This window comes from Camelus bactrianus, chromosome 24 (genome assembly GCF_048773025.1).
Source record: "Camelus bactrianus isolate YW-2024 breed Bactrian camel chromosome 24, ASM4877302v1, whole genome shotgun sequence".
In the NCBI taxonomy this organism is placed as follows: domain Eukaryota; kingdom Metazoa; phylum Chordata; class Mammalia; order Artiodactyla; family Camelidae; genus Camelus; species Camelus bactrianus.
In genome coordinates this window covers 14,702,320-14,725,989 of record NC_133562.1, presented here as the reverse complement: position 1 = coordinate 14,725,989, position 23,670 = coordinate 14,702,320, and the positions used below count along the sequence as shown (strand labels likewise).

Sequence of the window (23,670 nt, the reverse complement as noted above, 5' to 3'; positions counted from 1 at the left end):
GCCTGGCTGCTAGCAAGGCTTAAAAATCCTGCTGCGTGAACATTTGACAAAACAACTTTGTAAGTTGATTAACATTTGAAATAAAGATAAAATAGGTTTATAAAGTTAAACCCAACATACAGCATCAGCATGTGGTAGCTTTCGCCTACCTACTTTTTCAAGTGCAAGATAATGGGTTATCTCCTACATGTCTTTCAGGGTGAGTTACATGAGTTAAATGTTACCATGTTTGCCTCTAGACAAAATTTTAATTAGACACACAAGTAGGAGAAAACCACGTTTAATTGAAAAATAAAGCAATACATCTCAAATAAGATTCTGTTTAACAACATAAACTGTAATTTGTTGAGGGTAATAGCTTTCCTAAAAGTATTATGAAATTTAGGTAGAGTTATCAATACAGTTTCCCTCCCTTATCCTAACTCAGCTATATGCATATTAAAAACAAGGAATTTCTCATGAATTTAAACTATCTGTAAAGGCAATCCCTACTCCTAATTCATTGACAAAAGGATGGGAGGTTTTAAACAAACATTTGCATACTGAGGAGTTCCCAAATAACAGCAAATAAAGTCAGTATTTTCCTTATGAAAAAACATCTATGAAAGACACACGACTATTAATGATATTTAACTAATCCACAAACTTCAAAACACAATTTCATCAAGATGATCCCTACAAATTTCCTTTAAAGGAGTTCTCAGATCTCAGAATGGTTTTAACTTGACATACTGGAAGTACTAAATTTTGAAAGAAAGTACTAAAGTTATTGCTTTAAACTGGAAAACCTATGGTCAAGTCTTTAAAAAGAGTTTGTTAAACAGCTATCCTTACAATTACACTCACGTAACTGCAGAGAAATGTTCAAGCACATAGTAAACATCACTATTTTGAATGACAGAACCAAGGCATATGTTCACATGTATGGCTTTTTTGGTGACTGTTATTACTACCCATAAATAAAGTCATTACTGTTTGACTGAAAAAGGTTTTTACAAAACTCCACTTCCAAAATTAACATTTTTTATTAAATCAAGTTTAAAAAATGTTCACTGTAAAAAAGTCAACAAGGGTTTTAACAAAACCAAAATATACCTTTTTATACAATATATGTATATATTAGCAGCAAACTACTTCTGAGATTTTCTTTTGTTTAGTTATTTATTTCAAAGAAAGAATAAACATTGTATATTAGTATGGAATGTCAGCTAATCCACCTTTCATCTTTTATTCTGGGATTTGGACCTTCTAGTACAAGTTATTTTGTTTTTCAATGAATACTAAGAACAAACCCAGTTTTGACTAAAAAGCAGTGAGACAGAATGGCTGGTAGAACCTGTCCCATTACTGCAGTCATACATTATCTCTAAGATAACAAGTGAGCACCATATGAACAGGTAATTGTGTCGGTGTGTAAACTCAATTTTTAAGGTATAACAGTAGCCAACTGGACGACTTAGCGTGTTACTATACTTCTTAAAAATTTGGTGATATACAAAATTTTAATCCAACCAGATAATTACTTCAATCCTATATTGCTTGTCCATTTAAAAAATCTTACTAGAAATTCTGTATATGACCTCACAGCTGCATGCATACTTGTGTGTGTGTGTATACACATACAAAAGTGTATGTGTATACACATACATCTTTAGCTTCGAATGAATTTCTAAACTGAGATGAAGTCAAATCTCTCATCTAAATATATATGTAGAATGTAATATCACTAACTGAAAGCTTAGTTTCATCTTAGCTAACCAGAAATTCTAGCAACTGAAAATTCTGAGGCCAAAGAGCTGTAACTCAGCTCACTGTACTTTAGGCTTAAAAATTCTTTAGCCAAACAAAAAAGTTTTGAAATTATCTACTGCCCATCAAAGTAAAATTTTTCTCGATACTTCCTTCTAATAGCAAAAAGGAAATATCTATACAATGAGCTTTTACTTTTTAAAGAGTTAAAATTATTAAAGAAATCTCACTAGTCTTCAAAAATACTAAACGTTATATAAATACAATTTTCTTATAGTTCAATTCTTCGGCTAGAATCTGTATTAAAAAAGTTTCCTTTGGATTGTTTTGTTTAGCACTTCAAGTCTCCATTCTGCAACTCAGAAAACTGGCTCAGATTTGTTAGGTTTATATCCAACGCATCTTTCAGAATTTGGTATTGTGTTACCTGTGCACAATAATGTCAGTGGGAGGACCTGCACCAAATTTCAAAAGCAACGTAAGGTAAAATTCAAGAATATGTAATACAGAAAAGGCTAAGTACAACAACGATTCCCTTTCACCATTACATTAATGAAATATAATCCTTTTACTGCTTTTAAAGATAATGTCCTAACTTTCATTTCTTAACTTATCAAGAGGATGAAGTTTTTAGATGGCCCACCTTTATTTTTCAATTAAAAAACTAAAACAACACACTGAATTACTTTTATTAATATACATATCAAGTTACTGAAACGGTGACTTCATGTAGTTTTCTCCTTAAAGATGGCACTTGCAGGTACAAAGATGCAGAGATGTTTACAGCCTTCAGATGTTTACTTGAAAAGATTCTTCAACAGCAGTTTGATATTGGGTTTCCTCATCTAGCTGAAGATTCTAAAAACAGTAACATTAACATGTCAATAGGAAAAACATACTCAATTACTCAATACTTTGCCCAATAACTTACATATCTTGATCCACATTACATATACTTCAATTTGTTGCATTATATACTATCCTTTAAAATACAAGAAATTAAAGACCTGAACTTTAATAAAAAATTAAGCTCAGCTATAATTATTTAGCAATAACTGATAAACCAGAAAGGTCAGCAGAGAATGAAATGTGAGAGTTACAGTGCCTCATGATAAATCATTAGCTGGAAGTAGTATAGTGAAGGGTAACCCACAATCAGAAATGATAAATTTTGTGTCATCTCTAGAAAAGAATGCCAAATGTCTGAAGGTAAATTCATTTTAAAGAAAATAAGCATTTATTACATTAAAAGAGTTGAATTAACAATGTCTTAATCACAATATAAAGCTACAAACTAAAGCTCACTCAATCCGGTTGTACTACTACTCCTTAGCTTAAAAAATTCTATTTTCTTTCAATTAGGTCCATGGATTTGCTTTAAGATAGGCCTCCACTGGACAATCTCAAATAATTAAAATTATATATTCATCTATGGCAAGGTAAAACAATCTGACAATTGGATTAAAAGTGGTTCACAAAATATGTTTTATTTTTCCAAACACATAGTTCTGTTCTTACAATGAGAATTTAAGAATAACCTACAATTATGTCACAAAAATGATAAAATTATGAGTAAATCTGAATTTTACATACATATGAACTATTTTTAAATAGCATGACTAAAAATGCAAATTACACTATCAAGAATGATATAATTTCAACACCGGAGAGCAAAGAAAATGTAAATTGTTTATGCTGTTGTTAGATTTGCCTGTGCTAACTTAAACTGGGAAACAAGTATGAACCACTCTTTGTCAGGATTAATCTTGAATTAGACAAGGTTTTAATTCACTGAAGATAAATAAAAAGATGCAATTTCCCAGTTAATAAAACAGAAGTCATCTTTTTAATTATCATGACACATTTGGGAAGTAGGTATTAATTTAAGCTCATGCTTTGCCAAAGATAACCTATATTATACAAACAATAGAACATGCTCTGTAACCATCCAGTGTGATACAGTATCTCTCCTCAAAACTCAACTGTAGATTGAAAAAGTTAGTTTAACTTTAATATTTAAATGGTATTTTCTTACTTAATCTTGAAAAATTCACTTACCACAAATTCTCCATAATCAAACTGATGCCTTTGATTTAGATGACTAACGAAATTTCTGGTAATCTGGCTAGGATCTCCCCAAGGAAGAGACACACAAATAGGACATGTCTATGAGAAACAGAATGTTTTAAATAGAAGATAATGAAAATAATCAAACACTGTAATTATTGAAAGTATTAAAATAACATGGGTTTATGTTACTGAAAACATCTACATAAATGCATTTTCTAAGGGCCAAATTTCATGACTAGAGAATTTCTAGACCAAATTACCTTAGAGAAATCACACTAATAAAACACAACACAATAAAAAGAGCGATCTTACATATTCTTCTACTTAAATCTGATTATTATATTGTTTCAACAGAAACATCACATCCAGCCTTTACCAACTATAATGATAATTATCATTAACCAGTATGTAATCTCATTAGAGCCACACAATAACTGTAGCTTAATTTCATTTAGAAGTAAAATAAAAGTAAAAGAAGCTTTAAATTGTGTCCTTAAGGTTTCAAATGAAGTATATATTAAAAAGTAAATGGATTACAGACTAAAATGAAATAACAGAACTTTAGTGACTATAGCAGAAGTCTGTGCTATGCTGAATAATGCCATGTAACAAATGAAATCTCTTAAATATGAGATTTCTCCTGGAGATGTCTCTGGCACTGCATATATTTATTTAACAGTAAATGACCCTCTCCCAATGAGCAAGGTATACGAGAATTTAAGGGCATACTGAGGCACATTCTTCCATGACTTTTTCTAGCACATCCACTTAAACTGCTTAGATTTATCCACAATCCTTATTTTATCTGCAACATATGCCTTCTAATTTCTGAAGAAAATATTTATACATCAAAATGGGAAGTATCTTGGGTGGAGGGTATAGCTCAGTGGTAGAGCACATGCTTAGCATGCATGAGGTCGTGGGTTCAATCCCCAGTGCCTCCACATTCAAAAAAATGGGGGGGGGGGGGAGTATCTCTACCAGCTCAGTTTCTCCTGTGCCATCCACAGTTGAAATTGGAACCCATGTTCCAAAATAGGAGTTGTAGGACCATTAACCAATCTTGGAATCCTGAACTCTGCTCTATCTTCCTCAATCATCCAACAAATCTTACCACTTTCGTACACACCCTCAAACTGGCATCAAAAATAAAAGTAAGATTCTTTTCCTTCCTTGCTTTATGCACTCATATACTAGATTCTGCAAGAATGTAATTTAAAATATCTACTGACTTTATTCTTACTCACAGGTGTTTTCACCTGCTGCAGATTCACCTGACCAGATACAGGCTACCTGCATCCTACAGACCAAGAAACTAAGAGGCCCCAAGAGAGTCCGGTGTTCTCCCACTCCTCAGAAAGGAGTCCCCAGTCCAGCTTTTCTTACTTCACTCTTTTCCAGGATATTCTCTTACTTTACTCTCACAAAAAGCATCTCCGTTTTTATAAGTTAGTTACTGGAATTTTAAACACCTTATTTTGCTGCACAGTTACCAGTCTTTTGTTGACAAAATCTACTTTACTGATAATGCCCCATCCAAACTTAAATCAACTACTTTCCCTTGTACACATGAAGTGAAAAAATGGAACAGCATACCTTAAACAGAATCTTAAAACATATGTACTTACCACAGGGACTATCTGAAACAGGTGGTTACTGTTACAGTGATCCAGTAAACGCTGTCTGGTAAAATTTGACTCTTGACACAAGGGACACTTAAAGGTGGGATGTCCAGAAGAACTACAGAACAATTTTAAATGAAGCATACTGAATTTGAAATCGTAACATGAAAATGATGCTCTCCTATTTTTTGAACTATTACTTTTAAAAAGTTATAATTATTAGACTAATCAAAGATTCTCTCATTTGAAAAAAAAACATGTTTTCAATAAATAATCTACAACAGACGTTCCCAAACAGCATCCTTAGTGTCAGTAAATTTTTTCATGGTGTTCCTAGGCCTAAACAAACAAAAAAACCTAGTTGTTCCATTCATTAAGTAATTAGGGTCAAACAACTTAATTTAGTCATTTCTGTAACCAACAGATGTCAGTGTATGTTCCTTGAAATTTTTAAATATCCCGTGGTGTCCCAGTTTGCAAACGGCATATCTAGAAAATTAAAACTTTTAAAAAATTCCCATCAATATGGTATCTTTAATTATCCTAGTTACTAAGAATCTAACATACAAAATTCATAGGAAAAGTGAAAAACAAAAGTACCAATCATCAGAATGATCAACATCTCAAAACATTTTGAGGATCATGCATCACTGAGATTTAATACCTCTGAGTTCCAGCAAGGGACAGTTCAATACTGACAATTCTACCTAAATTATTTATGGAAGAAACCCGACCACAGTGAAAGAGGAGAGCTAAACTCCTCTAATTTAATGTGATCTGTAAAAGCAGCAACTGCATCATTTAGTTCTAAACTGCTAACTTCTAGTTTGTCTGATGATTTAACTGAATTTTAAAAATTTAATTTAAAAATCCATTATTATAATGTGATAGGTATTATTTACTAAAGTAGAAGAATTTTCAAAAGCTTACCTTGTATTCTCTTGATAAGCTTCTGTGTTATCAGATGTGGATGTTTCACTCCTATTACTTAAGAAGCACGGGGTAGGGGGTACAAGTTAATACCTCAAGTAATAAAGCACAATACAGATTCATTAACTCAAATTGTAATGAAGAAAACTAGTCTGAATTTGTTTAAAAAGCCTGAACTTCAAGTAGTTCTGAACTATGATGTAATTATGACATTAACTTTTCAAATAAATTCTGATAAGAAGATTGTTTATGAGGTCCTTATTCACAGCCTTTAAAATTAATTTATGCCCAGTAACAAAAGTATAGAGAATACAGAATTTTGTAGAACTATCTTAAATCCATAGCATGAATATTTCCCCAGGTCTTTCAGACTTTCAAATTAAGAGACTACTTTGCTCCTAACCAGACTACTAAGTTTTTGAATGCTGGGGTAGAACCAAGAACTTGTGAACTTTTTGACTTCTAACTAGGATACAGTTAAAGGTTGTAGCCTCCAAAATGGAGTAGGTTAAGAAAATATTTGAATGTTCATTATGTTTATATTTCCCCAAAAGGAACTAGGCTTTCCAACATTTAATATACAGAATAACTTGATGTCCTCCCTAGAACCCCATGCCAAAATCATATGTCATATGCAGTATTAGAGGAATCCTGAGGGAAAAGTGGGCATTCCATATGGGGACTGTCACTTATGCATTACAGAATTTCATCAATGTAGTCAATTTTATAACAAGGCCTTCCAATAGCAGAAACATTAAAATAAAAATGAGATAGGCAATGGACAAAAAGTTTGTACCACACAGAGCTTTGCTCTTACATCTCAATACCAGAGTTAAAAGAGCTGTGAAACTTAAAAACCAATTATTCATTTTTCTTTTACAAAAATCGATTATTCATTTCTTTTACAGACAAGCAGTACTGTATCGTCTACCTAACAGATGTGCACCAATGACACTCATTTCCCTTCTATGACAATGTTACGTCTCCACACCTAATTTTATGCAAGTAAGCTTTCCTTATTCCATACCCAAAGAGGAGACTATTAAACCATTATTTTGCACATTTTTGTCAGATAATAACTTGTCTCTGCAAGTAAAGTGATATTTTAACAATGTAGAGACTAAAAACTGCTTTTTAAAATAAATTCAAACAATGGAGAGTGCATTTATTAAAGGGATATTATGACTATTACCAAAACAGTATCATCTGTTTTTTAAAATTTCTTATCTATACACTGAAACATGGTAACAGATTTTTCTAATCAGTTTTTAAATCTTCCAAATAAATACAACCATTGGGTTTTGAACATGCCCTTATAAAGCAGTATAACAACTTCCAGTTGGTTTGTAAGAACAACTAAAACATCATCAGGGAGGATGACAATTTTAACAAAAGTCTTTTTGATATTTATTGAATGGGACTGAAAAATTTAGGAATCTCAACCTCTGACAGCTTCCATTTCGATCTATATTTTGTATACTATGTAGGTATCTTTTTCAGCCATGACAGTCATCAAGACCAAGTATCAAAGTAAAGTGAATTTAGATCCAAATCTTTAAATTACTGTCACTGTGTTAAACCAAGATTTTAAGAAACTTTAGAAACCACAGTCAACAATATTGTTTTCAATGAAAACAGTGATAAAAGTTAAAGAATGAAAATATTTTATACCACCAAGTACAGCAAAAAAATTTTTTGGTCTGCATCCATTTTATGTAAGCCAAATCTTTTTAAGACTGACAAAGTTCATAACATTTTGTAACAAAGACAAAAGAATACCATTGACTGACAGCACAATCATAAGGCATTTTTTTTTTAATGGAAGAGATACCATATTTCTAGGTGGGAAAAATCAGAATCATATGATAGCAATTTTCTCCAAATTAATTTATGATTTCAAAAAATTCAACTTTTAAAATGCTTCTGATCAAAAGCTCTACAGGAATTTTTGGGAAAGTCAAAAGTCTGATACTAAAATTCATATGGAATAGCAAAGGGCCAAGAATAGAAGAAACAATTTTTGAAGTAAAACAAGAGGGAGAATTTTCCCTAATATTAAGACCTATTGTTAAAGTCACAGTAATTAAAACAGCATGGTACTAGAGAATAAATGAAGCAATAGAACAGAATAGAGACATATAGGACCAAAATGGCATTATAAATCAGTGGGGAAAGAATGGACACCTCAATGAATGGAACTGAGACAAATGCTTATCACATGGGGGAAACTCCTCCCACCTCACATTATACATCCAAAATAAATGTGAAAAGAACAGCTTTAAAATGTTAAAGAAAATATCTTCTGTAACTTTATAATGTGGGAAAGAATTTCTCAAGCATGACAGAAAAAGCAAAAAGCATAAATAAAAAAAAAATATATATATAATACCGCTGTATGTCAAAAGACACAGTAAGACTAGCCAAAGACTGATCAAAGATATTTGCAATCAGGCAATGAAAGCAAAAACAGGAGGGACTGCATCAAACTAAAAAGCTTCTGCACAGCAATGGAAACAATCAATAGAGTGAAAAGGCAACACATGGGATGGAAGAATGTATTTGCAAACCATAAGATCTCTGAAATACATACGGAACTCCTACAACTCAACAGCAAAGAAACTAATGACCCAACTACAAAATGGGCTAAAAATTTGAATAGACACTTCTCCAAAGATGATACACAAATGGCCAACAGGTATATAAAAAGACTCTGAATGCCACTACATCAGGAAAATGTAAATCAAAATGACAACGAAATATCAACTCACATCTATTATGATAGCTATTATTAAAAAAACAAAATGAGGATGTGGGGAAACTGGAACCTTTGTACGCTGTTGGTGAGAATGCAAAATGATGCAGCCGCTATGGAAAATAGTCGTAGGAAAGTTCCTCTAAAAAATAGAACTACCATATGATCTAACAATTCCACTTTTGCATATTTATCAAAAATAACTGAACTTCGGATCTTGAAGAAATAGCACTTCCATGTTCACTGCAGCACTATTCACAATGGCCAAAATACAGAAACAATCTTGTGAGTGGATAAAGAAAAAGGTGTGAATGAACAAAGAAAATGTGCAAAAAGAAAACATACATGCAATGGAATATTATTCAATCTTAAAAGAAAATCCGCAAACGTGATAACATAAATGAACCCTGAAGACATTATGCTAAGTTGAATAAGCCAGTTACAGGACAAACATACTGCATGATTCCACTTACATGAGGTATCTAATAGTCAAGCTCACAGAATCAAAGCATAGAATGGTGGCTTCCAGGGGCTGGGGAGAGGGAAATGGGAGTTGCTAATCAACATGTACAAAATTTCAGTTACACAAGGTAAGTTCTAGAGATCCGCTGTACAACACTGTGCCTATAAACAACAATACTATATACTTAAAAATCTGTTAAGAGGGGAGATCTCATGTTAAATATCCTTACCACAATTTAAAAAAAAAAAGAAAAAAAACAACTGTGCATGACTATGTCATTTTATGCTGTGGTATTATAGAAAGCAGTTTTTAAAATACTAGCATATCTCATTTCTAGTTTTTTTTAAAATATGAAGAAAAAACTCAAGTTCTATGTTTACATGTTTCACAAAACAGCAAAAAAAATTGTTTTTAATTCTTTGGGAAAAAATGTAAATATATTTGTACTGTACATAATAAAGAATTATTATCCAGAATATATCACGAATGCCTGTAAGTAAGGAAAAGAACATTTTATCTAATACTTATACCAGACTTCTTAATAAACAGTTACTTAGCCACTTAAAATGTTCAACATCTTGGAGAAACTGTTAGGAACATAAAACTATTTGCAACTTTCATTCTTTCAGTCTTTCAGTCTTTGTGAAGAGTTGTATTTGGACTAAACTGTTACGAGCCTACTGACATCCAGTTATTAATGTTTATAAAGAGTCAAGATTACATGAAAAGCCTGCAAACAGATCAAATAATTTCCAAGGAAGGTAAAACAGACGTGGGCTCTGGTATCTTAATGATTACATGCAACCTCCCTCTCCTCCTCCTCCTCTTTCCTAGTAGCTAAACAGAAAGATACAGTCTTATATGTTAAAAGCAGGATTTTAATTGTTATGAACTAGAAATGGCCTCAGTAAAATAACCAGCACTGCTACATAATTTTTATAAAAAACTACCCCATACCAGTTTCATTAAACATCCACCAACATTTATTAGTTTACTGTAAATAGTTTTACCCTGACTGATCTGACTGAAACTAGTGCTGGTTTATTTCGGATGACTCAACTGGAAGTTACAGTGCTTACAGATGGAAAAGGGGACTGCATATGCCTTACCCATTCCTGTATATTCATTAACATGTAGAGTGTGCCCAGTAGTTCAGAAGGCGCAATAAATGTATGTTGAATTAATGAAATGATCTAAGGGTTTTAATCTGATTTTTTTTTTTTTTACTACTGATAGGGGCATGCAAATACCATTTTAAGAATTTCCATAGCCACAGAGTTCAGAATTTAAATCACCCATTTGTATTTATAAGGGAATACTGTGAACTGTATTCTAAGAAAACATGGGCTCTACTCTGAGGTAGTCCCTTGACTTTAATAAAGCAATGAATTTTCATAAAATGCCACCAAATCCTGCTCAGCTAACTATTATTAACTATATGGACCTGCTTTCTTTTTTAACATTTTTTTTATTGAGTTATATATGGACCTGCTCTTAATAAGCAATATAAAATAAATCTGCTCCCCAGATACATGACAAAGAGTAGAACCCTAAATTCTCCCAACTGAATGCTTATTAAAAGCTTAACTGCCAGAAATAATATTCACGGAGAACTGCCCGAATGTACAGAACCACCATACCTAGATTAAGCCAGATTATCAGAGAAAAGCCCCTGGAAGAAAAGCTTTAATAAACTGCAATAAGACACTGCGATAGCCTACACAGAAAGTCTTTGAAGTACAGCCCTATGTAACTCGTTCTGTGTTTACCACAGGAAAGATGACGTTTTTACTGTGTTCATTTCTTCCTTTAAGGACCTATGGGCAAAGCTTCAGTACCCTCTCTTTTAGTATCAGGAATAGCTGTGTCTCTCTTTAGGAACTATTTGGTTTACAGTATCACAGACACTGTTAATAACAGTGGGTGTTTTCTTCTCTGTACTAACTACTTGGAAGCTGTGAAGCACAGTGTCTGGAATATTACAGTACATCTGGGTATCTTTTGCCCCTCTAGATCTTCTCTTGGCCTTTTATTTTTCACCATGCTCTGTGTACTGAGAAACTAACCTTCATCAACAGGTTCCCTTCTCTGCTTCCTAGACGGGTTCAGCCCAGCAGGAAATTTAGAGGAAGAAACAAGAGGGAGGTCAGGATACTTATTTCCCAGACTCATTCCCAGCAAGACTGCCTTGACTGGTTGCATCGCTCTTCAACTGTCCTCTCCACACAGCTTTCTTTCTCCAAGTTCTGGTGTCTACTTTCTCCCCTCCCCTCCTTTACACAGACCAGACTGTATCACTATTCCTTGTGACTTTCTATACCCTGCTTACATAGTGCACCCAATACTCTACTCTTTAAAAATAGTCCCTTCACTAAGTTCTCGTCAAATTATCTAATTTGAGCACAGTATCTGTTTCCTCCCAAGATCCTGACTATACTCTGCCTTCATATCTTATATTTCCTACTCTTTTTAAAAAAATCTTCTTTTCCTCCTTCAACAATTTCCTTACCAGAAATTCATATACCAACTCAATTTTTCCATCGCAATTAGAATTTTGCATAGGATATAAACATGATCAAGACTAGGGAGCCTATTCTAGATAAAAAAGACAAGTAAACAGAAAAGATTTCAGAATAGCTAGTACTTGGTCTAAGTCTTCAAAGAGAAGGAAAAATCCACTAGCTGCCAAAGTGTGGGTTGGAATGGTGGAGAAAATATGCAGGTGAGGAAACGATGATGATGATGATGATAATTAAAAACTAACATTTACCAAGTAAGGTACTATTCAATATGCTTTACCTGTATTTACCTATATATTGACTCCCAACCCAATGAGGTATTAATAGTATTATCACTATCCCCTCCTTCCTTTTAAATAAAGGAGAAAACTAAAGTACAGTTTTTGCCAAAGTCATACAATTAGTAAATGAAAGAGCCTGGTACCCAGGCAGTCTGGCTCCAAGCCTTCATTTTTAACAACTAAGCTATATTGCTTCTCTAGGATGGCAAGGATATGGTGGGAATAATTCAACATGGCTAAGACATACGATCCAACAATGGGTAGCCAAGAAATACAATGGCTAAAAAGAAAGGCAACTGCCAGATCAGAAAAGGCTTTATAATTAAGTAATTTTGTCTTATTAAGCTGGTTGTTCAATTAGAGCATGGAACTCCTTGAGAATCTTGACATCCTCTCTCCAGAAAAATGCACATATAGTATACACAAAAAAATCAGGCAGTTTAGGTAGTTCACAGAACCCTGACTGGCCCAACTCAGAATGAGAAACACTGCTCTGGAGCAATAGAAAGTCACTGACAAGATACAAAAAGGAAGGTATAAGGACAAGGAGAAAGAGGTCAAAATTGCACTTCTGAAATATCACTTTGGAAATCGTATATAGGACAGATTAAAGGAGGACCACCAACTAAAAGAATACTGCAATAATTCAAGTCAGAGAAGATGGCGACTTGAGCGAGGAAGTGACAACAGGGATAGAAGAAAGCACAGATGAGGAATACTGCTATTGGGAACAACAGTACCTATGACCTATGGAAGAAGGCACGTCTCATGAGAAGAAACTGAGTCATTTAAAAAGCAGTGATTGCCCAAATCATATATACTAGGAACTTTGCTAAGAGCTGGAGACACAATTGTTGAACAAGACAAACATCATCCCTGCACTTAAGAATAATCTGTTGGGTTAATAACAAATTGTTGAGTAATTTCAATACAGTACAATAATGAAAAAAAAAAAAAAGCACAAGGGATGAATCTAAGAGAACTTAAAAAAATCACAAGATAGGAGTAACCAATTTTATCCAATAACAGAGTCAAATAAAACAAGAACTTAAAAGAATTTTGCAGGCTAGGCAATCAGAAAATTACTAAAGACCTTTACCAGACAAATTCAACTGAAGAGTAGAGAAGATGCCTGACTGCAGTATACGTGCTTAAGAGTGGTTAAATTACTGAAAATTAGCAACATGTGAAATGAAATGCTACTAAAACAAAATCTTAAGAGACTGCTTAACATATTGTCTCCCGGGAGCCATTCTATATTACTGCCACTGCTGCCTTTCTTTACACAATTTTGTGTGTGCTTCCTATCAACTTTTTAAAAATTAAACATTTCATTTTTTAGAGATACATGTATTGGTGGTAATACTATAAAGAAAAGCTAAAGAATGAATAATCCAAAAAAGAGGGTAATGGCTACTTCTGGGAACCTGGGGTTCAAATGGGCATGAGCTCACGAGGAGATTCTGAGGTCCTGAAAAATATTCTATTTTTTGACCTGGTTGGTGGGAACTGGGTATTTGTTTTATCACTATTTTTTAAGCCACACATATGTACTCTGGCCATTCTTCTGTGTAAAATACATTTAATAAAAACATTTAATATATATAAGCCTGAGATAAAAAGATACAAACCAAGCCAAAATCTAGCTTTAAAAGAACCGAGACTAAAACAGAACTAAGAATTTAGTAGTACCAAGTCTCACTTTTACATGACATTTTATCAAAATAAAAATTTCAAACAATTATCTCTTACAGAGTAAAAAAGGTTCTAGTTTGCAAATACATTATGGGAAGGGATTTTCTCTAGTTTTTCAAGTAATTTCAGCTGCAAAAGAAAATGCCTTCAACTCACAAATCTATTTTTTTATTCGGACATGTAAATTTTCTTAGAATGATTTTTACATAACATCAATCTCCCAGATTCAATTTTACATGCATCAAACAAACTTAGGAAGATAAATGAAGGCAATTTACTTTAAAAACACAAACACACATAAACAAAACAAAAACACCTTATCATACAGTCCCTCCAGAATTTCCATTTCAACTATAAAAACTTTCTTTTTAAGAATAAATATTGCTTACCTGTTCCCTACTGAATCTTGAGAGATCTGAAAGTTTGGAATGATAGAGGAAACACCATACTCATCTTGATACTTCTTACAAGATTTGTAATGATGTCTCATGCGATAAAATTTAATCTGTAAATTATTGATTAAAATGTAATGTGACTTTCAAAAGAACAAATATTACATGATTCTATTTATATGAGGTACACAGAGTAGGGAAACTCATAGAGACAGAAAGTAGAATATAGGTTACTAGAGAGGACATGGTAACGGGAAGTTACAGTTTAACCAGTAGTACACTTTCTGTCTGGGATGATGAAAAAACTCTGGAAATGGATAGTGGTGATTATTACACAATGTTGTGAATGTACTTAACGCCACTGTATTGTTATTGTGTACTTAAAAACAGTTAAAATGGTACATTTTATAGTATATATATTTTATCATAATAAAAATAGTCATAAAAATATATTAAAATTTTTTTAACTTTTAATTTAAAATGGAACTCATAAGTCTTGAAATATTGTCAACAAAAGAAAAAATAAGATAAATAAATATTCCATTTAAATAAGAGTTTTTTTAAGTAAATGATTTAGTTCTTGAGTAGGAGCTGAAAATAAGTGGTAAATTTCTATTCATTAAATGCAGAGACAATGGAGATGAGTCCAGCTATCTGTAAACTCACTGAAAATTAACAAATAATTTTACACTTAGAACAAAAAATACTAATAACAGACAAAAAATAAAAGTATTAAGAGGTTGTCCCATGGCACTAGACATCCTTTTATTCCTCAACTATGGGAACCTGACAAATTTAGGAAGTGCTTAAAAACACTAAGTTCCCAAATTAACACTTGAACATTTTTCAGTTTCTCTCTGAGGGGCAGAGCCGGAATCTCTCAAGTGTATTTTCCAGTTTCACTTCATTGCCCTGTCAGTTAACATCACCCTCAAAGAGATGGAAAAGCAGGCATGCCTCGTGTGAATACATGAAATAGCAATTGGTTTTGCTCATTGACTCTATGATGTTTGAAAGCCTAACGACTTCTCACCATTTCACTCCCTCTCCAAGTGATAGAATAAAATCCAGATTGGAGAATTAATGCCAGTTATTTGCCAATACATAATTTTCCCACTTGTTCCTTAAAAAGTAAGCAAAGTCTTCTTCAAATATTTTGTAATTTCTGAGATAAACACATAAAGCACAGCAGGCAGTTAGAAAAGTCCTCGTGGCTACATAAATCCACCTGGTCCATTTCTACATGCAGAATTGCAACGATGCTACCACAAGAAAAAACTACTTGGGGGTTGAATCTGTACCAGGATAGGGTTTAAGTGAGTTAAATGCCAGTTTGTTCATTTAGTTCATTTAGTAGGTAATCAATGAGCAATTATTTTGAAAAAAAATACTACACTAAAATTTATGGCTAAATCAGACACTGTATCTTCCAGTCTCTGTTCTCAATAAGTTTATAATCTAGTAAGATCTACAGCCACAGCTTTTCTGGCCTTTTCTACCCAGTTCCCAACCTAAATATAGTACCCGTCAAGAAAATTCAAACAGGAATTTCAGAGTAAAAACTTGACTTTCAAAGAAGAACGATGTCACATTTACTCTACCTGTTTTGCACAGCATCTGCAGCTACCAGAAAACTTCCTCATGATATTCTCAAGGTCTAAGGCCCGTTCAGGACACGCTCTCTCTCTTCTAGTCACATTTCCACGACAGAGGGGACAATGTATTCCACTTTCTCTCATTGCAGTCAGGAAACATTTTCTACAGAAACTAAACCAAACATTTGTGACATGTTAACTACTGAAAAAAATATTCTTTTCATTTTGGTGATTAAACACAAGCAGTTATGCATATGTAATCATGCTAAACGAGTTAGGCTATTTCTATGTCCATGAGGCTAGAATTTTAAAAAAGCATAATGTATTTCTCAGCAGAAGACTAATGATTGGACTAGATCGGAATATAAAAGACTGTTTTACAACTTTTAACATAATATAAGAAAAATAAATAATATGTAACATTATCAGAGGAAGCATGGTACAAAGGAATGACTGGATCTCATCCTGACCGTGTTGTTTAGCAGCTGTGTGATGTCAGGCAACACACTTAACCACAATGGACTTCCATTTCCTCCCTTTATAAAATGAGAGAATGGATCACACATCGGCTTTTGTCTCAAATTGATGTACTTCAAGATGTTGTTCCGTAAGATATGAACAGGTCTCCTACAGAACAGCATCCAAATTGATTTTGAAAATTTAAGGATTATTCCAAGTTACTAAAGTTTCTCTGATAAAGAAAACAAGTGTTGCCCAAACTTCTGTAATTCTCCCAACAGTGTGCAGTGGAACATAATGAGAAATACTTAAGAATCCGTCCAGCTTTAAATACCTATAACCAACATTCTAATTGCAACCAAACTCACCAAAGTCTTTATTTTTCTCCCCTAACCCAAACAAATACCAAATTTGATCACCCAGCTTTCAGAAAAATTGGATAAATCATAGCCATCTATACCTGTAATCTAGAATAAAAATACATTTAATACAAACTCCTATAAATATACCAATCTTCCACATCTATACTAACAAAAATTGAGCAGTAATAATGTAATAACAGATCACAGAATCTGAGTTTCCTATCTGTGTAGCACTGAACAAGTCACTTTTCTCCTTTAAATCAGTTTCCTCACCCATATGATAATAAAAGTATCTATACTTGATAGGGTTGTTCAGAGAATTAAAATAAGTAATGTAGTAAAATGCTTATCACAGTATTTTTGACAGGAAAGTGCCCAATAAATAGTAGCTAGTATCACTAAAGTAGCATTAGAAGTGATTACCAATACATTAAAACATTAAAAATATTCAGGGGAGGGGACAGCTCAAGCAGTAGAGCGCATGCTTAGCATGCACGGGGCCCTGGGTTCAATCCCCATTACCTCGTCTAAATAAACAAACAAACAAACCTAGTTACCTCTCCTCCACCAAAAGAAAAAAACACACCTAAAAAAAAAAAGCTAAAAAAAAAAAAAGATTTTCTAAAAAAAAAAAATAACCCACAAAAAAACATTAAAAATATTCATCATAACCAAGAGTTGAAGAAATGCAAAGTAAACAAGACATAGATACCTTTTTCCATTGTCAAAAAACTAATTTAAAATAATAATAGTAATAATAATAATAATAATAATAATAATAACAACTAGTGCTAAAGGATATAAAGAAGTGAGTACACTACATTTCTGAATAGCAATCAGTCAACACGTAACAAAATCCTTAGCGTCCCAAAATTCTGAATACCATTTTGAGTTTTAATAACTTTAGAAGTATAAATACTACAAAGTTACAAAAACCATCATCTATAAGTTTAATTGTTTAAATTAAAAACTGAAATTCGGGGGTGGGGTATAGCTCAGTTGTTAAATGTAAAACATTTTGGAAAAACTTTTAGAAAAATATAGTAGAAAATATTTACAACACAGAACCATACAGAGTTCTCAGACAACATTAAAAGCACATTCCATAAAAGGAAAATTTGATAAGGAGGACTTCATAAAAATTTTAAATGTTTGCCATGCAAAAGACTGTTAAAAAGACAAAAAGACAAATCAAAGACTGGAAAAAAGTATGTGTAAATCATGTATCTAACAAAGTAGCTAGAATACATAAAGACATCTCAAAGCTCAATAGTTAAAAAGCAAATAATCAATTAAAACATAGGCAAAAGACATTAAAGAGACATTATTTTACCTAAGAAGACATACCGACATGAAATACGCACATGAAAAGATGTTCAACATCACTAGCCATTAGTAAACTACAAATTAAAATCATGAGGTATCACTACACAAATTGAAATGGCTTAAATTTTAAAATAACAACATGAAATGCTGGTAAGGATGCAAAGAAATAATCACTCATACACTGCTGGTGGGAATATAAAATGGTACAGATACTGTGGAAAATAGTTTGGCATTTTCTTAAAAAACAAATCAAGCAACCATCATATGACCCAATAATTGATTCTTGGGCATTTATCCTAGAGGAACAAAGGCTTAAGTTCACACAAAAACCTGTACATGAATATTTAAGGCAACTCTATTTGTAATAGTCAGAAACTGGCTATTCCAGATACCCTTCAATGGATGGATAATGAAAATGTGGTACATTCATACCACGTATGGATGTATATTTAGCAATAAAAGGAACTAACAGACAACTCGAATCTCCAGAGGATTATGCTGAAGGAAAAAAGAAATCCCAGAAAGTTACATATTGTTTAATTCTATTTATGTAACATTATATAACATTCCTTTTTTGGTAACAGCTGTATTGAGATATAATTCACATACCATACAACTTACCCATTTAAAGTGTACATTTCCGTAGTTTTTATTGTATTTACAGAGTTCTGCAATACTTAACATTCTTGAAACGACAAAATTACAGAAATACAGAACAGGAGAACATTAGTGCTTGCCAAGGGCTAAGGAGGGGTGGGGTAGGATGTAGAGGAAAGTGGGTGTGGCTATTAAAGAGCTATGAGAAGGACCTTTGTGGTGATGGAAATGTTCTGTATCTTTATCCATGTAGATATCTTGGTTATATTTACAAGATATTACCAGTAGGGGAAATTGGGTTAGGGTACATAGAATTTCTGTATTATTTCTTACAACTATATGTGAATCTACAATGATCTCAAAATTAAAAGTTTAACTTATCCATATATTATAATGCATATTCTCTTGATAAATATACGATAAGTACTTACTACATAACAGATACTAGGAATATAACAAGGAACTAAAGTGACAAAAAACCCTACTCCAATTATAGCATTGTGTGCATGCATCTTGTGGCAGGTCTGTGTGTATATACTATATCCAAAAACATTTAACAAGTCATATTATACTGTGCTAAGAATAGCAAAAGTAGTTTATGAAAGTGAAGATTCTTCAAAGAATCAAATTATTTTAACAATTCAAAAATAATATAGAGGGAGGGTATAGCTCAAGTGGTAGAGTGTCATGCTTAGCATGCACAGGGTCTTGGGTTCAATCCCCAGTACCAGAGTAAGTGTCTACTCACTCTAACAGTAAGTAAACAAATAAACCTGGTTATCCCCCTGACTAAAATCCAAAAATACTAAAAAGATTTTTGAAACAATGGAAGAATGCCCTCTAAGAAATGTTGAGTCAACTAAGTAAGACTGGTAAATTAATTAAGATTCAAAAGCACAATCATATATCTCAGTAGATTCCAGGTAGGTCTAATAATAGACAATTATTTTTCTAAAGATTCAACAAATTAAAAAAATGAGTAGCATTATAAATTTAGATAAAGAGAATCAAATATGTCAAATCTGAATGTATAAGATGTAATAATATTAAAACCAAAGAAACTGATAGGAAAATAATGTAAAGTAAGTAATAAATTTTAAAGGACTATTATTAAAACATAATCATAGAAATGATTACAAACGTACCTAGAGCATACTCTTAATAGTAAAATTATAAATTAATATATAAAAGTTTAGTATGGAAAATGCACACAGCCTTGCTAGTAACTGAAGAAACAGATTTTAAAGTGACTTCTAGACACTATTATGAACTGTATTAAGCTAACAAAACACTGCTAAAAAAAAAGCTGGCAAAAAAAGATGATGGAATACAGATATGCTTTTATAGTATTAATGTCATTGTGTAAGTTAGCCCAATTTTGTGGAAAGCAACGTGACACTTATATAAAAAGCTGTAATTATTTATTGAGCACTTAATATGTGCTAGGCAGGGTTCCAGAAACTACATTCATTATCTTGAGTTCTTAATAAATAAATGTTTTAAAAGTTCCTTTATTTTATAGATGAAGCAACTAAGGCTTAAAAAATAAATAAACCTTTGGGGGGGGGGAGGGTAATAGCTCAATGGTAGAACCCAAGCTGGGTTCTATCCCTGTACCTCCATTAAAAAACAAACCTCTAAGAGGCTGAAGGCAAGATGCTTCTTACTCGAAAAACAAGGCCTTGTATGCTCCCTCTACCTCAGGGTCTTTGCCCAGAATGTTTCCTCTCCCCAAAATATTCTATGCACAAACATAGCCCTCCACAAATTAACACCTACCATCACTTAAATTTCAGCAACAATTTCATTTCCTCAGGAAAGGTCTTTGACTAATTAGCCATCCACCCACCAACCCACCATAGATCTGGTCCCCTTCTTATACTCTCTCTCTTTGAACCTATGAGTTTTTAAACTTTTTTAAAATTTTAATTTTTTTTACTCCATGACATCTGTTTTGTTTTGGGTTTTTTGAGGGGGAGAGGGGCAGTAACTGGATTGACTGATTGAGATACAGGGGATTGAACCCAGGACCTCATGCATGCTAAGCACACACTCTACCACTGAACCTATGAGTTTATAACTGCACACTTATCTGAGTGTTTATTTGAATTAAAATGTCTCTCACCAATGCCAGCTCTGATGGCAGAGAACATATCTAACTGGACATCACTGCATGCACAGCACTGTTAACACAGAGCTGGACGCCTAGTAGGCATTCATTAATATTTGTTAAAACAATGAATGCTAATCTACCTTAATCTAATCAAAAATCTTAACCCAAAGATATAATCCACAATCCTCAAATCAAAACCATGAGCACCTTCCATGTACAAAACACTTCAACAGAGCTATAATCCTCCTCATGACACAACTGACAAATTGTATTCACTCTTTGACCCAGCAATTCCACTTGTGAGAATTTATCTTACAGGAAATACTCTGACATGTGAAATGGTATTTATACAAGTTTAACCATTGTGGCATTATTTGTAACAGCAAAAGATTAGAAACAACCTAAATGTTCATCAATATGAGACTGGATAAATAAATACTGATACATCAAACAATGGAATACTGTAATATCAAACATGTTCCATGGGTCAGAAATTGCTGTCTGGTTTGTTGAATGCTAGAGCCCTAGAATCCTCGACAGTATTGTTGGCACATAATGGACAGTCAGTGTTGGTTGAATGAATGAAAAATCTACAACCGCGCGTACACACACACGAGTAAGAAAGCCATTTATGTACTGATATACAATAACCTCCAATACAGTAACATGAAAATAGTAAGGTATGCTATTTGCTATATGGTAAAGAATGCATACAGTATGCTGTTCCTTACATGAAAAACAAGAAAATTCTATTTACAACTTTTATACATATACCTCTGGAGGAATATGTAAGGTAACGGTAATTGTGGAAGAAAATCGTATTATTTCCTTTTGTACTTTTAATATTGTGAATCACAATAATAATACCTTTGATATTAAATAGCTGGACAAAAAACTTGACATAGATTCCTTTCTGTTTACAATAATAATCTAGTTTTTGTGTTATATGCTGTAGTTATTAAACTAAATACAGTTGTATATTTTATGGATTTCGAAAACTATAAAACACATAATACAAATTATTACTCTTATTCACAACTATCACCTCATTTAGTCCTTGCAAGAACCCTGTAAAATAGGTTGTTCCTACCCATTTCATGGATAATAAAACAGGCTGGAAGGAGTTAAACGACTTGACCAAGTGATACAGCTAGTAAGCTGTAGTCACCCAACACAGACTCATCATTACTTTATTCAATACCAAATGCATACAGTAGGCTCAGGTAAGAAGCAGATCTAGGTTGCTGCATTTTAAGACTTACAGTCTACCCAGTGAGAATGACATCAGTCAAATCACCTGATTCCAAAAATATTATGATTACAAACTGTCATAAGAGGTACAAAGCAAAGTTATTCAGGTCTTTTAACTTCAATTCTTTCCTTCCTCTGTACCAACAAGCACATTTCTTATTCCTTATCTTCCTTTTGCTAGACTAGTTGAATCTGCTAGATAGAGCTTTTTTCAAAACAAAGTAGAAGGGGGAGGAAAAAAGGGGCAAATCAAGATTACTAACTATTTTGATGTATCAAAGGAGACTGCATCTCTCAGATGGTGTACTACTCTGAAACAATTGTAAAGGTTATCTTTAAGTTTCTCCCAACTTTAAACTAGCAAATGCCAGATGAATTTCTCTTCTTACCCATTCTCCAAACAGGCTGATCAACAGACACGGGGAGAGTAAAGCAACCTTCCCATCCATCAAGCTCCTGCTTTTAGTATTAATTTAAAATCTGGTAACTTTAATCTTCTTAGTCTGTAATCAAAATCATTTCCCCCCAAAACTTAAAATATCTGATTTTTAAAAAACTTTAAGTTAGTCTTCAAGACAAAATCAAATCAATCTTGTTACATAATTAAATTAAAAAATTGTACCACTTTATAAATAACCATTTTTCAAAAGGATTTAGATAAGGTCTTAAAAATCTTAAGAAAAAAGATGGCCTAGAGCAGCATCTTTAAATCAGCAAGAGCCCATAGGAGCCTGGCTTCAGAATTACAAGTCTGTAGGAAAAAAGAAATTTTGAAACTATATATTTAAAGCACAACTGCCCAAACAAGATATCAATAAAGTTGCTAAAATTATAAGAAACATTAAGTGAAAATTCAAGGACTGGATAATCCAAAGCAGGTCAATAAAGAATCACACATAGATGTCCAAAAGCAAACAGATTAGATACCCATTTTTAACATCTGGCAAGGCATCAACTTGTCATTACATGTAACTTTCATTGTGATGGAGCTTACTTCTAACAGTGTACAGTTACCCCCTTAACCATTCAAAACAGAGAAGGGAGGTTTGGCTCAAAGAGCCTCTGAAGATTACAAAGGGGGAAAAAAAGACATAAATACCTTACCACTATGCCAGTCTGTACCTTCTGAAACATTACTTTGAATACCTGCTCAACTTTAATATTCTTAATTCATTTTGACATGTTTTTCAAAACATTACATCTGACCACTCTAAGGTATCTGATGCTGCTGACTACAGTTCCTTAAAATTTTTTTCAGTTTGACCTGTCACATTCTATCCTGGTTTTCTTCCTATCTTGTCTATTCCTTCTCAGGCTGAACTTTTCTCCACTGCACATTTAAATATAAATTCTCCAGCACTCTGTACTACCTAGACAGCCCTCTGCTATCTTTCAATTTCTTATATACCTCCCTCAGAAGCTACATTCACACTCACAGCTTTAGCTCCATGTATTCCAGATCTAAGTACATACACTTAACTATTGGACATACAA

General features: G+C 33.0%; 1 protein-coding gene across 2 annotated transcripts in view; it reads right to left on the bottom strand.

Annotated features, from left to right (window-relative positions):
- Positions 1–264: 264 nt before the first annotated feature.
- Positions 265–23,670, bottom strand: part of RNF138 (ring finger protein 138) — a 27,450-nt gene continuing 4,044 nt past the window's right edge. For both annotated transcript variants that reach the window (XM_074352214.1, XM_074352213.1), the window contains exons 3-8: positions 16,075–16,240; positions 14,471–14,586; positions 6,372–6,428; positions 5,448–5,559; positions 3,808–3,915; positions 265–2,607 (exon numbers count right to left, since the gene is read on the bottom strand). In XM_074352214.1, the coding sequence (XP_074208315.1) occupies positions 2,539–2,607; positions 3,808–3,915; positions 5,448–5,559; positions 6,372–6,428; positions 14,471–14,586; positions 16,075–16,240 (628 nt within the window). In that variant the 3' untranslated portion in view covers positions 265–2,538. The remainder of the gene's footprint in view (positions 2,608–3,807; positions 3,916–5,447; positions 5,560–6,371; positions 6,429–14,470; positions 14,587–16,074; positions 16,241–23,670) is intronic.